This window comes from Anser anser (assembly GCF_964211835.1).
Source record: "Anser anser genome assembly, chromosome: Z".
Classification (NCBI taxonomy): Eukaryota; Metazoa; Chordata; class Aves; order Anseriformes; family Anatidae; genus Anser; species Anser anser.
In genome coordinates, this window is record NC_139723.1 from 69,385,878 (window position 1) to 69,406,393 (window position 20,516).

A 20,516-nucleotide genomic window follows, 5' to 3' on the forward strand; every position below is an offset into this window, starting at 1 on the left:
GAATCTCACTGGGATGTGGAGACTATGGTTCTAGTTTTGTGAAGAGCCTGAGCTCTAAATGGTGGTGTCTCCAGTGGGTCTGGTCTTCAAAAATCATAGCCTACTCTATGCAAAGGAGAGGGCCCGTAGCTTAGGCTCCATTGATATCATGGAAGCGCCAATCTTTTCAGTTACATAGCAACACAGAAACAATAGCAAAGGTTGACTAACTTTATTGTTAACCTCAAAATGAAAGTATCTCTTGGTAAGAACACTAGAGGTAGTTTTATTTTGATTTCATATGATGCTGTGGCTTTTGATTGTATTGGGTGTGGTAGGTGGAGTGAGGTACAAGGATGCCAGATAAAATCAGTTAATAAAATGCTGTGGCTCTTGCAGAAGTAGGTACTGCGGGTGGGTTAAGCTACAAGGGTGTAGCTTCAACACCTGCCAATGCCAAGTGGCATAACCTCGTTACAGTAATGATTAGTTTCAATGTGCATTTCAGCTTGGCCAAAGGAGTGAAAGCAGCAGAAGCATTACAAATCTTTCTGAGTGGAAAAGGATTATAAAATTCAACATGAATCTGTGAACTACAGTTATTGTTGATAGTCTAGGTTCAGATTAACAGATTTCTCTTAGGTTTGAACCTGACCAGTTCATTACTGCACAGTTAAAATAATCCGTATAATTTTTTTTAAAAAAAGGCATGGATGTGTATTCGTTATAACTAAAATGAAAGCAGAATTCTTACAGAAAACTTCAATATCAACAACTGATACTTTGGGATTGCACACTAATTCCTGTGGTTAAAAATTGCCCAACAACACATCGTCAAAATAATGAACCTCTAAATAAATGTCAGTACCAGAAATTAACTTGTCCCAGATTTTTATTAGTTTCTATTTGTCTTTAGCAAAACAGATACTATCTTCTGTGTCAAAAACAAATAATTTTGATTTCTTATTATACCAAATCAAAAACTTTATTTTCAAACAGGATTCTCAGGAGCCAAGCTCCTTCCCACTCCTACCACTACAATCACTGAAAACCTTAATTTGGCCATTCAGTTCATCTCTTTCAGTTAGAACTTATGCTTATTATTTAGGAGGAAAAATCTGTATAAGTCTTCAGGAGGGAAATGATCATGCCTTTGCATATAATGCATATACTGCTACGTATATTTATAGGTATTTTCCATAAAGATGTGCTTAATATTCACTGGTGCACTACTTGGTTGGAATCTTTCAGGCTTTTATAGACTTCAAGAGCTTGGCAGGTAGGTAATCCAAGCACAATAGAGTGGCTTTTCTTGCAATCAGTCACTTTGTGCATTGTTAGAGCTTCCAAATCACTCTACTGGCATCTGAGAAATCTTTAAGAGTCAGTATGGGAAGGTCTCCAGTCGTTATTGCCTGAAATGAATCTATTGCAGTAATGTCAGACACCTGTTTCTCAGATACCCAGAAAGTAGGTATTGAATTTACTGATTTTTTCAGTGTCATCAGAACAGGAAATGTTAATTTCCAGCAGGAGGCTCTATTGTTTTGGTATATGTTTAATGTAGGTAATATCCTTAGAAAGGCAGTAACCATTGATGAGTAAAACCCACATCCAGGAGATAAACTGTAACAGTAGCTGTGCTTCCAGACGGGGTATTTCTTTCTTCCTTTGGTAGACTGACTGTTCTGGCCATGGTACCCGTGGGAGAGCATAGCCTGAGGGAGTGGACCCTCAGGACAGATAAAACCACGCACCCATTTCCTAACAGGTAACTAGTGTAGCAATGTCAGTCAGAGAGGGGAAATATGCTGTGACAGGTAGAGGTGACTGGTGCAGACTTTCATTCAACCTGGAAGAGGGAAAGAGAAAGAGGCCAAGAGGAGGGACAGAGCAGAAGAACACAGTGGTGCTGACTAGTAAGCCTTTTCCCAGGCCAGTGCAGTTTTACACTGCCTCTTTGTTGGGTGTGGAGTCACATCCGGCCTTGGCAAAATTCATGTTGCAAAAATACTTTTTTTGAAGAACAGTAAAGAGTTTACATTGAGTGGTCAAGTGTTGAACAAGCAGGCATACTTTGCTATATGGATTCAGGCAAATGAAAACCATGATGAAGAGCAGGTATTTCGCCTGTCTGGTTCTGAGCAGACGCTTTGTCCCTTTCTGTTGTCAGCCACCCCGGTACTGTTGTACTGCATGCGTGCTTTACTCTGATGTGGTTTGCTTCTGAAACCACTGAAGAAACATGAATATGATGAGGTAGATTGCTGTCTTTAATGTTAAATGTAAGCTGTCTTTTTCTCATTTACAGTGGTTCACGACTAGGATCTATTCATCATCATGATGTTCGGGTTGCTCAGCACCACATTGGGACTCTTTGCCAAAACAAACAAAGCATTTGCAGCCTGAAATGGTCACTAACCGACCAATTGCTCGCAAGTGGATCTAATGATGGTACGTTGAATATCTGGCCTAGTGACCCTGGTGTGAAAGTGCAGTCACAGCCATTGAAGACCATACCTCATTCTTCAGCAGTTAAGGTATATGGAGGAGGAACATCTTCTTTTCTGTATTTGATCTCATGAAATTGTGTTGTTGATGTAAACAGTTATGGAATTTTTCAGATTATTTCAGTTTCTTTGGATTTCTGTTAGCTTCTTCTCCCCTGACTGCGATGCAGTTAATTTTAAGACCAGTTCTCATGCAGATAAGTTTGCTAGTGCTTTGATTGATTAGGAAATGTTACCAAATTAGTAGGCCTTTGTAAATATTATATCAAACAGCAATGAAACCTACAGCCTGCTCCTCTCCTCCATCCTGTGCAGAAAACTTCAGTGGCACAATACTTAAAGTTACCAAACAAGACCTTTCAATAATAGGAGTTCTGGAAAAGTCTCTCAGAACTTCCTTCTGCTGAAATTATTTTAAATGTGAGGTTTCTTTTGACCTCCCAATGATATTCTCATTTCAGGTTATGATTGCTGGTAGCAAAGGATCTGAACTGAGAAACTGGAAATGGGACAATTTAGATTCTTCGACTTTATAAAGTCCCAATCTGTGAGGGAGAGAGGACACGTATCAGCAGTAAGGGGAAGTCTAGCATTTATGAACTGTTAATCCTCCCAGAAAATTCCGTGTCTGGCTTGAAGCACTGATGTTAAAGGGTTAGAGAAGGTTATTGAAATAGGTAGAAATCACTTCTTGGTAGCTTTTCTTCAGGTAGAGACTTGGCCTTAGGCATATTGAGGAAATAACTCAGGAGAGATCATCTTTCTTTTAAGTCCTGTAAGCCATGTTGCTGAAGCTTCTGTGATGGCTTTTTAAGACAGTAAGTCAGACTGTATTCTGCTGGCTTCTTCTGGTACTTCTGTGACTTGTGAAGGGGAAGCAGAGAAGCTAGAGTTTAATGGGCATGTGTGATGGAGTGTGTGCTAAAGTGAAGCAATGGCAAAGGAAGGAATGCTCGGAGGTTTGGGATCCTACATTCTGTGTGTATATGGAAGGAGGAGAATGATATAGGGTGGAAAAAAAAAAGATACATTATGGGTACTTGTTGCAGTTCATTTTTCCAGTTAGGCTTTTAAGCAAAATCTATTTTCTGTTTTTTGAGCTAACCTCCTAGTCTGTTCTGGCATATGTTTTCTTTTCCTTTTTTTTTTTCTTTTTTTTTTTCAGGCTATGAACTGGTGTCCTTGGCAGTCCAAAGTCCTTGCTACAGGGGGTGGAATGAAAGATGGGATTTTGCGTGTCTGGGACATAAACCGTGAGAAAATCGTCCAAAGTGCAGCTACAGATTCTCAGGTGAAATGATGAAATGTCTGCATGCTTAGGCTATGCTCTTCTTGTATAGCTGTGCTCATTTGGCACACTCCCACTGACTTTGAGGGTGGTTCTGCGGACAGAGGAACAGCAGGATTTTCTCTGGATCTGCTTCTTGTAGCATTGTGCTACATTCAGCACCGCAGTGTATGGCTGGACTCAGAAGCAGTTTGTTGTTTTTAATTCACCACTTCTGTCTCCACACAGAAGTACTTGAAGAGGAGGTGGTCTCACAGCCAGACGCTTTTTATCTTCTTTTCCTTAGTGACAATGATGGTTTTGGCCAAAACTCTCATGAGGAGAGAACATTGAGTGGGAAGGAAACATCCCAGAGTGCTGGTGTAGGGAGAGGCCTAGGAGTCAGAGGGCAAACATCAGTCTCTGGAGTTTGAATATTAGGAGACAGAAGAACAGATTGTCGGCTGGAATAAAGCAGCATAACTGTTGATATTCCTGGAGCTGTGACAACTTAGCTGAAGATGTGTTTAAAGGGCTTTGGTTTTACACTGATAGGCTATTACCACATCTAGACAATAAAACAGCTGTGCTTTGAAGTATTGCGAGAAATGAAAAGATCCTTCTAAATAAGTAAATATTCTGTTGGGGCTACTTCTCAGCTTGTTTAAATATTGTAGATAACATTTCAGATCTACTGAATGGTGTATGTCGAGCCTTTCTGAAAACTAAAACAGAATTTTGAATTGCAATAGATTTGTTCCTTGCTCTGGTTACTCAAAACCAGTGAACTGATGACTGGACAAGGCCTTCCTGGAAATCAGATGAAAATATGGGAGTATCCCATGCTTGTCAATTCATCGGAACTCTATGGCAAGTATTTCAGTTAATAGTTTTAACTATTTAAGTTAGCTATCTTCCTGTCTAATCAATGTTTTCACAAATGCATACCTTATACTTTTAAGTAAAATAAAGTTAAAAAGAGGAGTCGCCCACACTTGCTATCACTACCTACATGCACACATTCATTCACAGAATTCTGATGCATGGAATTGTAAAGGTTGACTTATTAAGATAATGGTGTAAGTTGCTTATGTAAAATTCCTTGGTTTTAATGACGGGGTTCTCTTACCATTTCTAAGGCCACCCCAGGTGCAGGATGTTGGGGATGTCTTCTCCCTAAGGTTTGCTAGGCCTGGACTGAGTGTTGCTTCCAGTATATTGTAGGCTGATGGTATTCTAGATAAAACAAACCAGAAGAGGGTCTTCAGTTTTCCAGCTGGTCATGCCGGGATACTGAACCAGCTTCCAAATGAAGTTTGAAATAAATCTCTATGTCTGAGTTTTAGTTAATGATTTTGGCTGTGGAGCAATGTAGTGCAGCATGTTTCCCTTGTGCCATGCTGACGTGCAGTGGAGTTCCCTTACAGCTCTGTATTGGTCCATGAAGCTGTAGTGCTACATATCACAGTTGTTTTTTGACATTAAGCCTTTTTTGTTGCTGGTGCTTGCTGTCAGTCGGATACATTGCATTCTACTTGTTCCAGTGTTAGCTGAAGTGATCCAGCAGACAATCTGAAGTTAAAAGGAAAACACAGATTTGCACATTGGCTGGATTTTCTCAAGTATGGTTGGTTTTCACACTCATTGACAAGATATAACAAAAGAAGCTTTGCATTTTTAACCTGACAGACATAGTTGATATTTACAAATGCTTTTTATACCCTATTATTACATTTGAGGGCATTTATTACATTTCTGATGTGTGCTATACTGGGATGCTGTCCTTGGAACCAGGGACCTGACTTCAGTACTAGACTGTAAGGGGAAATTGAAGAATAGTCAAAACAAAGACAAAAGGAAGAGAGGTCAGCTAAGACATTTGTTTATCTGGTTACAGATTATCCTTGTGTTGTGCTGCTTATCTGTGCTGCTTTTTCTTCCTTACCCCTACTCATTTGTGGGATATTTATGGCTCTTAAGATAATTGCATGTGATATTCTAAGAAATGATATGGAAAGTAACATGATCATTAGTCTTAGCTGTTGCATTAAGGTTTCTCAATTCTTGAATGTAGTATTTCAAAGAAAATCTATATCTACTCTTACCTTTGAGAACAGTGTATGGTGTAAAACATTTACCATATAAGTAAAATATGTTGTTAACTTGGGGATGCTGGAGTGTTAGTTATCATCCTGTTTCGAATTCAGTTTACTTTACCTGCAAAAGAAAATAATTTTATTGAATAAAAAGACCAGATTGCTCTTACACAGATATATTTCTGCTTATGAAGACTCTTACTAACTTATTGTAAGCAAGTGAATGTTTGAAATAATTTAAAATGTATCTAAATATGTTCTGAAAAAACACTGATGGATGATTATGACATGGTTCAAAATCAGCCTCAAACACTCTTCAACACACGACTCTTACACCCAAAGAAATTAATAGATAAATTGTAAATGAATTTCATTGTCGAATCCTGCAAAACGCTGAAAATCCTGAAAATGGTCAGGTGAAGCACCAACTATTGCTGAGTACTTTAGTATTGCCTATTGCTGACCATATTCAGAACAGAATAACAAGTGACAGATAGTAACCTTTTTATAGCAGAGTCCATCTTTGATATGCTTCTGATAGAACTATTAGAGTTTCTAGTTTCACTAGAAAGAAAATGCATTTTGGATGTAAACATCCTCCCCTTAGAACAGTTGTTTTAGACCAAAGAAAACACATAAGGAACCAAAACATGCACTTGCTTTGAAAAGTACCTGGATGTGATCTTGAAACATAGAAATAAAACCCCAGCCTCCTCCACTCAGAAAATACGGAAATGAATAATTTCAACTTTTCTGATTTCTTCTGATCCTTCTTCTCTTCTCTTCTTTTTGACTGAAACTAGTAATCAGTTTTCAGTCAGTATTGTGAATAGTTTTGGATGCCTCCAAAGACCACATCTGCAACTCCTCCTTCAGAATTGTTACAGGCACTGAATGGAGACAGTGTAAGGAAATCTCTGGCTTGCAAACTCCTGGTCCTTGATATTAACAAAGATTGTGTACTCTTCAATATTTTAAGAAGGAGCAAAGCCTCAAAAAAATACCTGCTGAAATAATTTAGTAGTGGTACTGAAACTCTGATTACAAGGCTTAGGTGGGACACATATTTCTCAGCACTAGGACAGCAGAAACTTCCTTTTAGTCAAAAATCCATTGCAGCAGCTTCACAAAGTTAGGGCAGACTGGCCATCTACAACACTCCTGAGGATCTTCATCAGGTACCATTGTGGTAAATTCCACAGTGTCAGAGGGCCTTACAGGTCTTCACATGCTTATCCTCATAATATTATTCTGAGGATTAATATTATTTCCCCATTGTGTTCATGGAGAATGTGGGTACAAAGATCATCTATATTCCTTCAAGTTCTTCACCCAAGACTTTCTTCATACCTTCACACTTCCTTTTAGGATGTGGTTCATCTTATCTGTGTTAGATGAGAGACACTATGTCTCAAAAGTGTCTTTTTTTTTTCCTGTGGGTGATGACCTCAACTATATGATTGTCAGTAACTCATCAACCCAAAGAAGCCAGTAAGTAAAAGTAGAAAAGCTTCTAATTTCTTGTGCCCCTGAGTGCCTAAAACCTTAGCATTGACATTGTGCAAGATCACACAGGAGGCATATGGCAGAGTAGTGAGGTAAATACATATCTCAGTAGTCTCAGTTTAGTATGAAACAGTTTTTCTTTCTTTAGTTCTAAAGTCAGTTACTTCTACCAAGGGAGATACTTGTATAACCAGGTTAATGCCTTGTGTACATTATTTGTGCTGCCAGGCTGGGATAGCTTCTGGCTTTCAGTATCTAGCTGCCAAAGTTTAATACAACTGCAGACAAACTCAAATGTGCTCAATTTCAATAAATTATTCATTGGGATCACTGTTAAAAGATCCTTTTAACAGTAATAACGTAGCAGCTGGAAACACTATCTCGTGATTGTTGGATCAGCTGCAAACTGTCTGCAAGGCATGTGCAGCCAGATGGGAAAGCTCAGCAGTGAGAGACGTTACCAAACGCAGATGAGACTGATGTTGTAAATGCAGTGGAGAATCATGAGTTCAGGTTTAATGTTTTTCTTTGACAGAAATTACTTTGCAGTGCAATGCAATACTGGCAGTTAAAGCTTGGTCCCTAAAAAGAAAATACTGCCTTCAGTTCTTTCGTAATGTGAAAGTACTCTATAAAAAAGGCTATCTTTACACATCCTGTGCAGCATGTCAACCTGATAAAGTAGAAGCAGAACCATCTTTGCTGTGGATGGGTGTGATAAAAGTGGTAGACATTCTTTCTGTAAAACTGTGATATATCTTGCGTTTTTTATACATATTTTATTTTTCAGGTCACAAAGGGAGAGTCCTGCATATAGCCCTGAGCCCAGATCAGAGCAGGCTCTTGTCAGTTGCGGCTGATGGGATAGCTTGTCTGTGGAAATGCCACGAGTCTGGGAAGAGCAAGCACAGCAGCTCATTCCTGTGACTTCTTTTCCTTGAAAGCAAATGATTAAATGTATTTCATCCATTCAATAAAATTCAAAATATGTGTGTTCCTTCCAATTGAAACATGGCAAAAGATAGTATCTTTTTTTTTTTCAAGAGTAAAGCAATTTTCTGCATCAGTCCATCATATGAAATGTTAGTAGCTTGTCTTTCTTAGCCTAGAGGAAAAATATTCAAACTCTGAAGAATAACATCATATTTATTTTCATTAAACTAGCAAGCATGGATGGAATCCACCATTTGTCAAGTGCCAATATAAAGTCTTAAGTCCTGCCTTTAGCTATAACTCTTGTAAGTTATTTTACATGATTTTAATGTCCCCACATGCCAGGCTGTGTAAATTGGCTTGCGTCATTCAAGGGCTGGGATCAGCAGATACCAGTCCAGGGGACTGGATTGTTCCATATATCACATAGATCATGGTACAAAATCTGTCTAAATATTTCTAGAGATCTTGGCTAAATATGTGACTCTAACTAAAAAGAAACATTTTCTTTGGAATTCTTCATTGTTTTCATAGTGCTAATGGTAACTAACTTTACTAGAAATATTGTCTGTATTGGATTTTGAATTGTTTCCTTTTACCCACCTACTGTGTCTGATGGATGTTTGAAAATATAAATAACTGCATACTAATTATATTAATATGCATAATGTTGTAATCAACTGGTTAATAAGCCAGCTGGGCATAGCCAAAGAAGTATTCTGTTTGGATCAAACACAGCAGTTAGTTCATTGATCCCTTAAGGGTACCAGTTTAATTCTGGGTGTCAGCAAACCTGGCAACTGTTACTCTTATATGAATTTTATTTAGTGCTCAGAAGAACCAGACCTCTTGGACTTTTATATGAATTTGTCTGCATAAGACCTGTACACTGTCAACAGCTAAGTAAGGCTGTCAGGATTGGTCTTCATTGCTATTCAGGTGCAGCTCAGTAGTGCTATTCAAAGCATGTTCTATCCACAGATGTCTTTTGAGCTTTGATTTAATTATTGCGAATGAAGAGAAGCAGGGGATAAAGATATAAAGATTCACTCTTACTTTCATATATTAAAAACCCTTTGAGCTCAGAAACCCATACTGCTTTCATCCCCTCCCACCCCGACCCCCAGTGTTAAATACATTTTGAGTATTTATTGTAGATGAACTGGGAGAAAATGGAAGATAAGGGAAGTAGAACAGTGTCAGTCAATGGAAAATTAAGCAGTGGCAAAATGCTTGAAAAGAGATAGGCAAGGTTAAAGGGGCACAAGCATCACTGGAAATGAATGTGAAACTGTCATGTCTTTAGTTCTCATCATTCTTAAAACCTCATCTGCTGTTCATAAGTCACGTGGTCACTAACTTTAGGTCTGGAAGGTTGAGACCACTCATCTTTTTTTGCCTAAGAAGTTGCTAATTTACAGTACATCTGCCACCAAGTTACTGGTTTCTGTGGTCATCTTGCTTGGTCTTCAGAACAGGCTAGAAAATGGGAACATTGATTATCAATTTAGAAATGACTACAAAGAAGCTGATGTCTAAGAATGGGAAATAACTTATGCTCTGCTTGTCTTCTAATATGAGCATGTTTGATGCAGCTGATTTTATTAAATATTCAAAATAGCATTTTTTAAAGGTTAAAAGCTTTTTTTTTTTTTTAGTTTATGATTGGGAAAAAAAAAAAGCAGTGACATCCAGTTCTTTATTCATATATTTCTGGGATTCCCTCAGAAACTCTTTCCTTCCTATGATGGTACATAAATGCTATTGGTTTGCCAAGCAAAAGAAAAGAGGATGGAGTTGTGGTGGAGAAGGAGCTAGTTAATACTCAAGCATATTTTGTTGGATGCTCATCTGTCAAAATAAAAAACTACCTTACTTTCAGACTGAGAAGTGCTCAGTACTTAGTTAATTATCCTTGTTCATTAATGAGTTGTAAAGCTGTGTTGGCCCCAGAAGTATTTTAACACAATACCTAAAAGTGGGAGAAGTCACTGATTTCTCCAGAACTAGACAATAAACAAGTATCTGAAATTGTGTGTGTGTGCACTGTAGCTCTATTCTATGACCTTGTCTAAGAAAGCATTTGAACATGTATTTAAACTCGAGACTGTGACTAATTGGGGGATTGGTCTAGATGCTCTTTCAAGGTCCCTTCCAATCCCTAACATTCTGTGATTCTGTAATCTGAGACAAATTAAACATATACTGAGGTGCCTTTCCTGGATGTGCTTCTTTTCTAAATGGACTCCTCTACTGTCATTTCCTTTCACGTGGCCAATATCTATCTTGCTGTAACAGAAATTTGAGGACTTGTGTGGGTAGCATGCTTCTGCTTCACTAAACTTTTAGAGGTACTGTTGCTGAATACTTAGAGGCATAGAGCATACAGTTGGTAGATCAATGTCCGTGTATAGCTGCCTCATTCTGAGATCTTAACATCTGAAATCAGGCAAAATGTGAAACCTTGACTTCTTCCCTGTAAAATGTGGTATATTTTTAGCTCATTGCTGTTTATATGTGTAGCCTGTGGTTCACAGAAACATAGCTTCCCAGAAGGGCTGAGGCTGGCAGGGACCTCTGGGTCCATCTGGCTCAACCCCTGCCCGAGCAGGGACACCCAGAGCAGCCTGCCCAGGACCACATCCAGGGGCTTTTGGAGGTCTCCAAGGAGGAGACCCCACAGCCTGTCTGGGCAGCCTGTGCCAGGGCTCCCTCACCCGCACAGTGAAGAAGTGCAAGTTCCTGATGTTTGGATGGAAACTCAAGTTTGTGCCCACTGTCTCATCTGGTCACTGAACACTGCTGGGAAGAGCCTGACTCCGTCCTCTTTGCACCCCCCACCCCCTTCAGGTATTTATACACACTGAGATTCCCCCCTGAGCCTCCTCATCTCCAGGCTGAACAGTCCCAGCTCTCTCAGCCTCTCCTCATAGGCTCATCTCTCATCATCTTGGTGGCCCTGCACTGGGCCCTCTCCAGTGTGTCCACATCTCTGGACACAGTGCTCTAGGTGACCTCACCAGTGCTGAGTAGATCAGAACGATCACCTCCCTTGACCTGCTGGTGATACTTTGCCTCATGCAGCCAAGAACAATACCATTAGCTTTCTTATCAGGACGGGCACATTGCTGACTCATGTTTAGACCCATAACGAGACAGAGATCAGAACCCATTTCTACGAGGCCAGCTTGTTCTGCACCTGGGGTCTGTACACACTAAAGGCTGAGTCTCCAGAGGTGACACAGAGGATTAAGTAAAATCTAAGTTGCCTAAACCTATGGCCATCATCCCCACAGTCCTGTCCAAGGTGGAACACTTTATAACACATACAGAATCAGGATGAAGATAATTCTTACAGGGAACTACAGACCAGTGAAGCTCACCTCTGTGCCTGGCAAGATCATAGAAAAGATCCTCCTGGAAGCAATGTCAAGGCACATGCAAGACAAAGAGGTGATACCATACAGCCAGCACGGCTGCACCAAAGGCAAATTGTGCCTGACCAATCTGGTGGCCTTCTGTGATGGAGTGACTGCATCAGTTGACAAGGGAAGACTGATCAAAGTCATCTGCATGGACTTCTGCAAGGCCTTTGACATGGTCCCACACGGCATCCTGGTCTCCAAATTGGACAGATGTGGATTTGATGGGTGGGCCATTCAGTGGATAAGGAGTTGGCTTGAAGGCCACACCCAGAGAGTGGTGGTCAATGGTTCTGTGTCCAGGTGGAGGCCGGTGACTAGTGGTGTCCCTCAGGGGTCTGTCCTGGGACCGGTGCTGTTTAACATCTTCATCAGCGACACAGGCAGTGGGATCGAGTGCACCCTCTGCAAGCTTGCAGATGACACCAAGCTGAGTGGTGCAGTCGATACACCAGAAGGAAGGGATGCCAGGGATGCCACCTGGAGGGACCTGGACAAGCTGGAGAAGTGGGCCCATGTGAACCTGATGAGGTTCAACAAGTCCAAGTGCAAGGTGCTGCACCTGGGTCGGGGCAATCCCAGACATGAGCACAGACTGGGAGAAGAACCCATTGAGAGCAGCCCTGCGGAGAAGGACCTGGGGGTTCTGGTGGACGAAAAGCTCAACATGAGCCAGCAGTGTGTGCCTGCAGCCCAGAAGGCCAACTGCGTCCTGGGCTGCACCAACAGAGGTGTGGGCAGCAGGTGGAGGGAGGGGATGGTGCCCCTCTGCTCTGTCCTTGTGAGGCCCCACCTGCAGTGCTGCGTCCTGGTCTGGGGCCCCCAGCACAAGAAGGACGTGGGGCTGTTAGAGGGGGTCCAGAGGAGGGCCACAGAGATGATCAGAGGGCTGGAGCACCTCTCCTGCGAAGACAGGCTGAGAGTGCTGGGGATGTTCAGCCTGGAGAAGAGAAGGCTCCGGGGTTACCTCACTGCAGCCTTTCAGTACTTGAAAGGGACTTATAAAAAGATGGAGAGTGACTCTTTTCTCCATCAGATGACGGGACAAGGGGGAATGGTTTTAAACTGAAAGAGGGGAGATTTAGATTAGAGGTTAGAATGGCAAAGAATGGATTGAGAGCAGCCCTGCAGAGAAGGACCCGGGGGTTCTGCTGGACGAAAAGCTCGACATGAGCCAGCAGTTTGTGCTTGCAGCCCAGAAGGCCAACTGCGTCCTGGGCTGTATCAAAAGCACCGTGCCCAGCAGGGTGAGGAATCATAGAATCACAGATTATCCCAACTTGGAAGGGATCCGTAACGATCATCAAGTCCAACTCCTGGCACCACACAGGTCTATCCAAAAATTCAGATCATATGACTAAGTGCACATTCCAAATACTTCTTAAACTCCAACAGGCTTGGTGCAGTGACTACATCTGTGGGGAGCCTTTTCCAGTGCGTGACAACCCTCTCAGTGAAGAACCTCTTCCTGATGTCCAGACTGAACCTCCCCTGTCGCAGCTTGACTCCATTCCCAGAGAAGCTGTGGATGCCCCATCCCTGAAGGAGTTCAAGACCAGGTTAGATGAGGCTGTGAGCAACATGATCTAGCGGGTGGCATCCCTGTCCATGGCAGGGGGGTTGGAACTAGATGATCTCTGAGGTCCCTTCCAACCCAAGCCATTCTGTAATTCTGTGATGCTCAGATAAATGCTGTGTTGGTTTATGCAGTGCAGTTTATACCTGTTAGTTTCTCCCAGCTCACAGTGAGTAGAAATTGCTGCATGTCAAAAAGTTATCAGCTGATTTTCCTTAACTGTTACATCTGATCTTACTACTTCTGAGATGCATTAACTCATATGGGCTGCATCCCATTGTGGTGGATCTGTATTCAGATTTTCCACTGCTGGAAAGGAAGCTGATGGTAACTTCCAGACAAGAGGAAGAAGGAGACCAAAGAGGAAGCAGTAAGATGAAGAAAATGATGAAAGGAGGACAGTGAAAAAGATGGGTGAAGTGTAAAGTAAAGAAGTAAGACTTATTTTTGTGTGTCAGCAACAGTCTTTTGGGTGTTACTTTGGGTCTCTGTAACAGTCAGTGGCCAAGCTGTCCTCTCAGTTTCACTGATGAAGTCTTCCTTGGCTGAGAAACCTCCTCACTGCTTTGCCTTGCTTCTGTGCTTATGCATACCCCTGTGTCTGTGCATGTGTGCCTTCTTGTGTGTTCAGCCCATGGGCCAAACATGCATAATCACTTTTTAGGAATAACAGTAAGGTATGTTAGAAACTATGTTTGTGTAATATTTGTAGGGGACAGAAAACGTAAAAGATGAAGATGTTCAGCATCAGAAATTTCAATAGAGATCCCTTTAGTTTAAGCGTTCTCCCCCCTCACCCTTCCTTATTCCTCTATAACAAAACTGCTTTTTCTTCTCAATAAGATGCCAGGTGGAGGCAGTCCTGTAAAAAGTTTTAATCTGTACATTCCTGTAGTGTGTTTATAAGTGATGTATATGTTCATGTTGAAAACAGCAACTGATTTTTTAAATTAAAATCATACAAGATTTCTCCACCTTTTGAAAGTACTCCACTTTCTTTTAGCTAATGCCTATTTCCAATTAAAATACTTGAAAGCAACACAAAATAAAATCAATTTTTATGGTGTTCATGGTATTGTAAATACCCAAGATTGTCCCCAAGAGATGTGGAAAAGCATTTTTCACAGTAGGTCTGTTTGATGTTTGACAAGTGGTTGTTGAAGCACTTAAAAATTTCACTGCATGTCTGTCAGTGGCAGTAATGAAACCACAAAAGTAAGATTATTGTTATTTTTTTTAATGTTACAAACAGTGCCTTATCATATCAATACTCCAGCTGAGATACCTTCTGTCATTTAAAGAAATGACGAAGAGAAGATGGCTTTTCAGCTGATTTTTTTTTTTTTTTTAGTATAACATTGCTGATCTTGTTTCATTCTTTGAACACAGTGCACATCCAAAACATTATGGGCACAGAATATCTGTACTGCAACAGACACTGTGTTCCACATAAACTGACAGCTTCAAACAATAGGATTTATTGCTGTTTCTTTATTAAATGCAGATTACATGAAGGAATGAAGTATAGAAGTTTCAAATACATGAAAGTTAGGAAGTAGTTCTCATATCCCAGAGTCAGAAGTCCAACTAAACACTTGCAGAAAATTAATTTTCTGAAGTTTACCAGTCCTCTATACCTATATAATCAGGAGATCTTCTGCTAGATAACTAACAAGTTTTTCAGGTGTCTGGAGTTGTACCTAGCATCTCATTACCTCTTAGGGTTATTTGCAGAAATCAAGATAGAGAAGAGAGCAGTATATACTCAGTGTGCAGTGAGGACACAAATGGCTGGTTGAGATTCTTGCTCAGATGTACTCATCCAGGTAGGGCTCAGTTTGAACATGCAACACAAAAACATTGGAAGCCTGAGTCACAGATAGACTCCATGGCAGTGTAAGCTACAAATGCTGTTCTAGCAGAGTGTTCTGTGTCCTGGCCCTATTAAAATGACATCTGTCCTGAAAATGAATGTATGCTACTTCATCCATAAGGACATCAAGCTACTAAAATTCAGCATGGGAATAGCTGCATGGGAATATCATTATTACCAGTAAGATGAAGCTGTTTTAAAAGTATGTTTCAAAACTAGATTTTGCTATGCAAATACAAAGTAGGAATTTGCCTGGTCAAAAGCCAGTCTAAAAGTCTCCCCCTATGGTTTTCTTTATCCACTGAACGTATTGTTTTGTGAGGCGAGTGTAGACACCAGGGGCACCAATAGCACCACACTTATCTTTTTTCCCAAAAGATGTGATGCCTCTCATCACATTATTACATATTAAAGGTCCACCTGAATCCCCCTGGAAAAAAGGACATAAATTGTTATTCAGATTTACAGAAGTGAAAAAATCCTTCCCATACATAAAGCTTACTCCAGCTGCACAGTGGAAATAAGAACATAGACAGTGCTAGTGTTTTCTTTTTCTTGTTTTCTCCTTAGAAGGTAAGCTTTTCATTAGCAAAAAGAAAAAAAAAAAAAGACAACTTCAATGTGATCTTTCAAGTGTGATTTATATGGAATGAATTTAATTCAGTGCCAAGGTATAGCGGGTCCTATTGAATGTGAAAAGAAAAAATGGGAAACTTTCCTCTTGAAAGGCAGAAAGTGTCTAGAAATTGCTACTTTTTTTTTTTTTTAATATTGTTAATTCAGTATTTAAATCTTCTAAAATGTGGTAGTTCTTAAAAAGTTTTGCATTTGACTTGGCATCCAGTCATTTTTTTAATTGTTTTTTATTATTTTTAGCAAAATTTTTTCCAAACCCTCTGGTGTCAGAGAAGTTGTTCCATTGAATTTAGCTGCTTGAGAAAGGGCTTGTAGAGATTTTTCTATTAAAAAACATTTTACTGAAGAAAAGAGCAGCTATCTGCCATGCCTGGATAAAAACACAACATCCATGAAGGTGAATTTTTGATTTTAAATCTTAGAAGAAAAAGCCCTGGTAAATTCTCTCAATTTTAGGATCATTCCTCATAGAGCTGAGGATATGCAGATACTATGTCTGTAGAAGCCAGTATTTTATATTTTATTTTTAACATAACCTATGTGTATATAGGATTATATATGTAAATATACTTACCCCACATGAGTCCCTGTTGCCTTTCTCAGACCCTGCACATATCATGCTGTCTGTTATAGTAGGGTTGTTCCGATAATATTTTTCACTATTGCAGATTTCTCTGCTGATGATAGTGACGTTGACTTCCCTCAGGGTTTCAGAAGGCTTTCTGAGATTATTTTTAGTTTGTCCCCATCCTGCTACTCTACAAACTGTTCCTGGCTTGGGATCATCATTGGAGGTAGGCAGTTGAATGGTTTTCACAGCTTTATTCAATTTTGCTCTTCCCTTAAGCTGTAGAAGATATAGCAAATAGTTTTTATGTCCAACAGAGACACCTGAAAGTTAGATCTAGCCCATTGTGGTAATGGATGATCAGTGCAACCCGTCTTTCAGATACTTCAGTTGATTGTGAGGGGATTTATGTAATCAGTGAGGTAATATAGGAATAAAGAAAATGAGTATATATTGTTTTATGAAAACCCATTCAACTTCTGCCGAAACATTAGGTCTGAAAAGACCTTATTTCCCTTCTCTGACACTCTTATCATTGGGAGGTACCTAAGAAGAGGGAATCTGGGCCTGTTTGCCCAGAGCAAAATAACAGCAATCAGTGAAGCTGGCAAAAAAGAGAATCCGATTTGAGAAATTTTTAATTGAACTGTTTTTTAGTCAGAACATAATGGTTTTTAGCCAATTTATTTTTATGTTTGAAATATGCTGCTTTCTGTGAGTGAAATTCACATGCTTCATCTTCTTCTTAATTATTTCACTGAAAAGCCAGAAAACTGAAACATCTTGGCCAAGCTGCAGAATTTTTCCACTTCAAGTATTGGCATGCATTACAAGAAATGTTGAGTGCCTTAGTCCCCATTGCATCCCCAGCTCCCCAGTCAGCTGGATTTGCAGAAACAAAGTTATCAGAAACTCCTGTGGTTCACTTCCCTGCCTCACAAGAAGGAGGAAACTGGTGCATCATAGGAGATGCATATTCCCTAAGTGACGTGTAAGTAAGTACATACCTGCAGCAGCATAAGGTCATGTTCCTTACTTTCTGGCCAGTAGCATGGATGGCGAATTAGTTTTGCAATCTTAAAAAACTGTTTTTCTTTTTCTTTTCTTTTTATTGAATGAGCTCCAAGAATAACACTGTCCTTACCGCTTTCCCTGAGGAGAAAGGCAACATGATTATTGGGATTCACTTGTGTTAAGTCCATAATTCCTTGCTGTTAAATGTGGTGCTGTAAATCTCTTTTCTCATGCCTGAAAAGCAACAGTAATTTAGAAAACTGTAAAAGATTACCCTGTTTTACAAGTAGTTAACAAAAGTGTCTCAGCGAATCACAACTGATGTTGTAATATTCTACCTTTAATTTGCCAGGAACAGACAGGTTCAGGTACTTGACTGGGAACCTACCCCTGTTGTTTCCCTTGGGAGCTGGATGCCCGCTGCTGCCGAATGGGGGAAGCCTGCCAGAACAGGCTGGCCCTCAGCTGCCTCTTCCTGCAGCAACCAAAACCCTGAGGACATGGTTGCTCCTGTTTCTTCAGCTGTTAAGAGCTGTTTGACTATTGACTGAGCACCATTATGTTGATTACTTACTGTATTTTTTCTTCAAAGATATTTCTTTTGGAATCACCATATAGTTGTCATATATTGATACTACTGATTTTGGGCCCTGTGCTGCCTTTGTAGTAGATATCTCCCTGTTTGGCTGGTGGCAGGAGAAATGGATACAAGCCTCTGATGTCTGCAGAGCCCAGCGATTCACTGGTCCTGGGCAGGCTGCTGACAGAGCCTGTGTGAGGTCTGGCTCAGCAGCAGCTCCAGTCCTCCCAGCAGAGGCAATGGGTGGGACGTGAGATTTGAACCTCGCATCTCTCCTGGCAGGGAGAATGTGCTGGGCCAAATAGCCATGCACGTCTTGAGTCAGACAGGAGGGAGCTAGCACATCCAGTAAAGCAGAGATCTCTAAATGACTCCTGTCATCTGTCTGGAGAATTTTTTGCTCCTTTGTAATTGCATATTGTCTTTCTGTGCTGAACTATGTGTCTTTTACAGAATAAAATGACAAGAACTTGTTTCTGTTTTCTGAGCAGCTATGTAGACTGGCCAGTCCTCTTGCCAAGTGTACTGGTTGACTGAGAAAACAGGCATAGGCCTTTCCCCCAGATTTACCACTTCAGTGTTGCTATTCTGTTCTTGCTTGCAGCTAGAAACTCAAAAATATCTCTTTAGAAACAATGAGGAACAGTATACCTTGTTATATTATTTTTTACTCACCTAAGCACAGTTGTCAATATCATTTTTAAAACACAGTAATCAGAACATGATCATGGTCATACTAACTCTACACAACCGCCAGGGATATGAACTTTCCTTCTTGATCAGAGAAAACAGATACTCACTAAGGACAATCTCCAAATCAGAGTGAGAACTTACACAGGACAGTGGGCAGCTGTTAACACCCAGTTTCGTTTGATCAAAGCTCCTCCACAAATAAGTAGTCCTTCATTTTTTAAGATTAGGGCCATAAACGGTCTTGAGTGTGGTGCTACTTCATCTCCTCCAATTATATCCACACATAAACCTAAAAATAAAAATAAGCCACAATACACACAGCTGGGCTAACCAATACTGACAGACACTGCAGTCTCCTGGAAAAGAACATTTTATATAATCACAAAGTATACAGACACACAAGTATGTATGCATGTCACAATGCTGGTCTTCATGCTAGATTTCTAAAATTGCTCAGCAGTGCTAATTTTGTATGTTTCAGTAGGACCAAAATTAGGTCAACGGTGTGACAAAAAGAAAACAAACAAACAAAAACAACCTAAGACCCACCAAAATATTATTGATCTTGCACAGATTTATTTTCCTGATGTTCAGAGCAATGGTTAATTTCTTAGCTGTCATTGTAAGAACCCCAGATCTGACACCAGATAAATGTTGTGCATTATCTGTCCTATGTGGACACTTGAAAACTGGGCTGTATATGGTAAGTAACATCAAATGAACATGTTTGTCAGAAAAGCAGAAAATCAAGCAAATAATATAAGTGTATGCCTGTAGAGAGAAAGGTCAAAAAACGATCATATTAATTTCTCTGAATTCTTCCAAATAGCTTGTCCTCTGTGTAACTTTAGTTGTTACTATCCATTCAGAAATGATTTTGTCTGTATGAAAGCTCAAAGAGATACAGAGAGTTCTATTATTGTAAAAACTACAATAACGATTGCAACTACTTTCTTTATGCTAATGCACGTCTGCTTAACTGTAACTCCATGCATCAGCATTTACCTTCAAAAGCATCTAATTTTGTACTTACCTCCAGGAATTACTAGGAGGAAGACAGCAGCAGAGGTCAACAAGGTAAAGAAAGCTCCCATGGTTACTAGCTGCTGTTCTCCGCTGTTCACTATGCAATATATAGCAAAGCAAAAAGGATGTGGGTTTTGTTTTTCCTCTTAAGGGTATTTGACATTTGTAACTATGAAAAAAAGAAAAACCTCCCCAACAACATAGCTCGCAGCTGAGGTGCGAGTGAGAAGTTGCGTCATCTGTTGCGGTGTGAAGACAAAATCTCCTTTGCTTCACGTTCTTTCTGTAGCATTACTGGACAGTTAATATGAGTATCAGAGTAAAACTTTGCAGGCCACTACAAATCAATTTACACAGTGGAACCTGGCTTACATAAATTTCATCTTGATTCAGTTGCCCACATGAAGATGTTTAGTTCCAGTCTAGACACCTCAAGGTAGTCTGAGTGGCGTTGACCTGGAGGATAAAAAGTTCATAGGGGTCTGATGATCTGAGACAGACCATATCAGCCAGCCCCAGCTCACAGGCCTTAGCGTCTGCAGTTTCAGCTTGCAAGGTAATTTCTGAAGTCTGCCTAGTCAATATACTCAAGGAATGCTGCAGAGACATTCAGTGGATCAGCTGCTAGAGGGCTGTTTATCTGAGCTGAATCACTTTTCAGGCTCTGCTAACTACAACAGTTAGATCTCCACTGGATGAAAACTAAGTAAATCTTATTGGAGTCACAGCTCCTCACTTCCTTCCTTTCCAAATATATACACAGACACAGCAATACCTTCCATCAATATTAAAAAAAATGGGAATTTCAGATATTTTATAAACTAGTTAGCTAAATCC

At 40.3% G+C, this 20,516-nt stretch overlaps 2 protein-coding genes across 3 annotated transcripts in view; one reads left to right on the top strand and one right to left on the bottom strand.

Moving 5' to 3' along the window:
• The window catches only part of CDC20B (cell division cycle 20B), a 36,191-nt gene extending 25,033 nt beyond the window's left edge, over positions 1 to 11,158 (top strand). For both annotated transcript variants that reach the window (XM_083816400.1, XM_083816401.1), the window contains exons 9-12: positions 2,291 to 2,519; positions 3,655 to 3,780; positions 4,509 to 4,626; positions 8,149 to 11,158. In XM_083816400.1, the coding sequence (XP_083672526.1) occupies positions 2,291 to 2,519; positions 3,655 to 3,780; positions 4,509 to 4,626; positions 8,149 to 8,285 (610 nt within the window). In that variant the 3' untranslated portion in view covers positions 8,286 to 11,158. The remainder of the gene's footprint in view (positions 1 to 2,290; positions 2,520 to 3,654; positions 3,781 to 4,508; positions 4,627 to 8,148) is intronic.
• A 3,361-nt stretch (positions 11,159 to 14,519) lies between these two features.
• Positions 14,520 to 19,779, bottom strand: GZMA (granzyme A). Its single transcript, XM_083815947.1, has 5 exons — positions 19,687 to 19,779; positions 18,795 to 18,942; positions 17,374 to 17,518; positions 16,373 to 16,645; positions 14,520 to 15,592 (listed from the first exon to the last, which is right to left on the bottom strand). The coding sequence occupies exons 1-5, from the start codon at positions 19,745 to 19,747 to the stop codon at positions 15,431 to 15,433; spliced, it is 789 nt and encodes a 262-aa protein (XP_083672073.1). The 5' UTR covers positions 19,748 to 19,779; the 3' UTR covers positions 14,520 to 15,430.
• Positions 19,780 to 20,516: the final 737 nt, after the last annotated feature.

Coding starts and splice junctions, on each gene's coding strand:
- GZMA (XM_083815947.1), bottom strand. CDS start 19,747: ATGGGAGCTTTCTTTACCTTGTTGACCTCTGCTGCTGTCTTCCTCCTA. Junction 17,519..18,794: donor ACAGCTGCCCACTGTCCTGT/GTAAGTTCTCAC, acceptor CTTTCTCCTCAG/GGAAAGCGGTAAGGACAGTG. Junction 15,593..16,372: donor GCAACAGGGACTCATGTGGG/GTAAGTATATTT, acceptor CCTTTTTTCCAG/GGGGATTCAGGTGGACCTTT.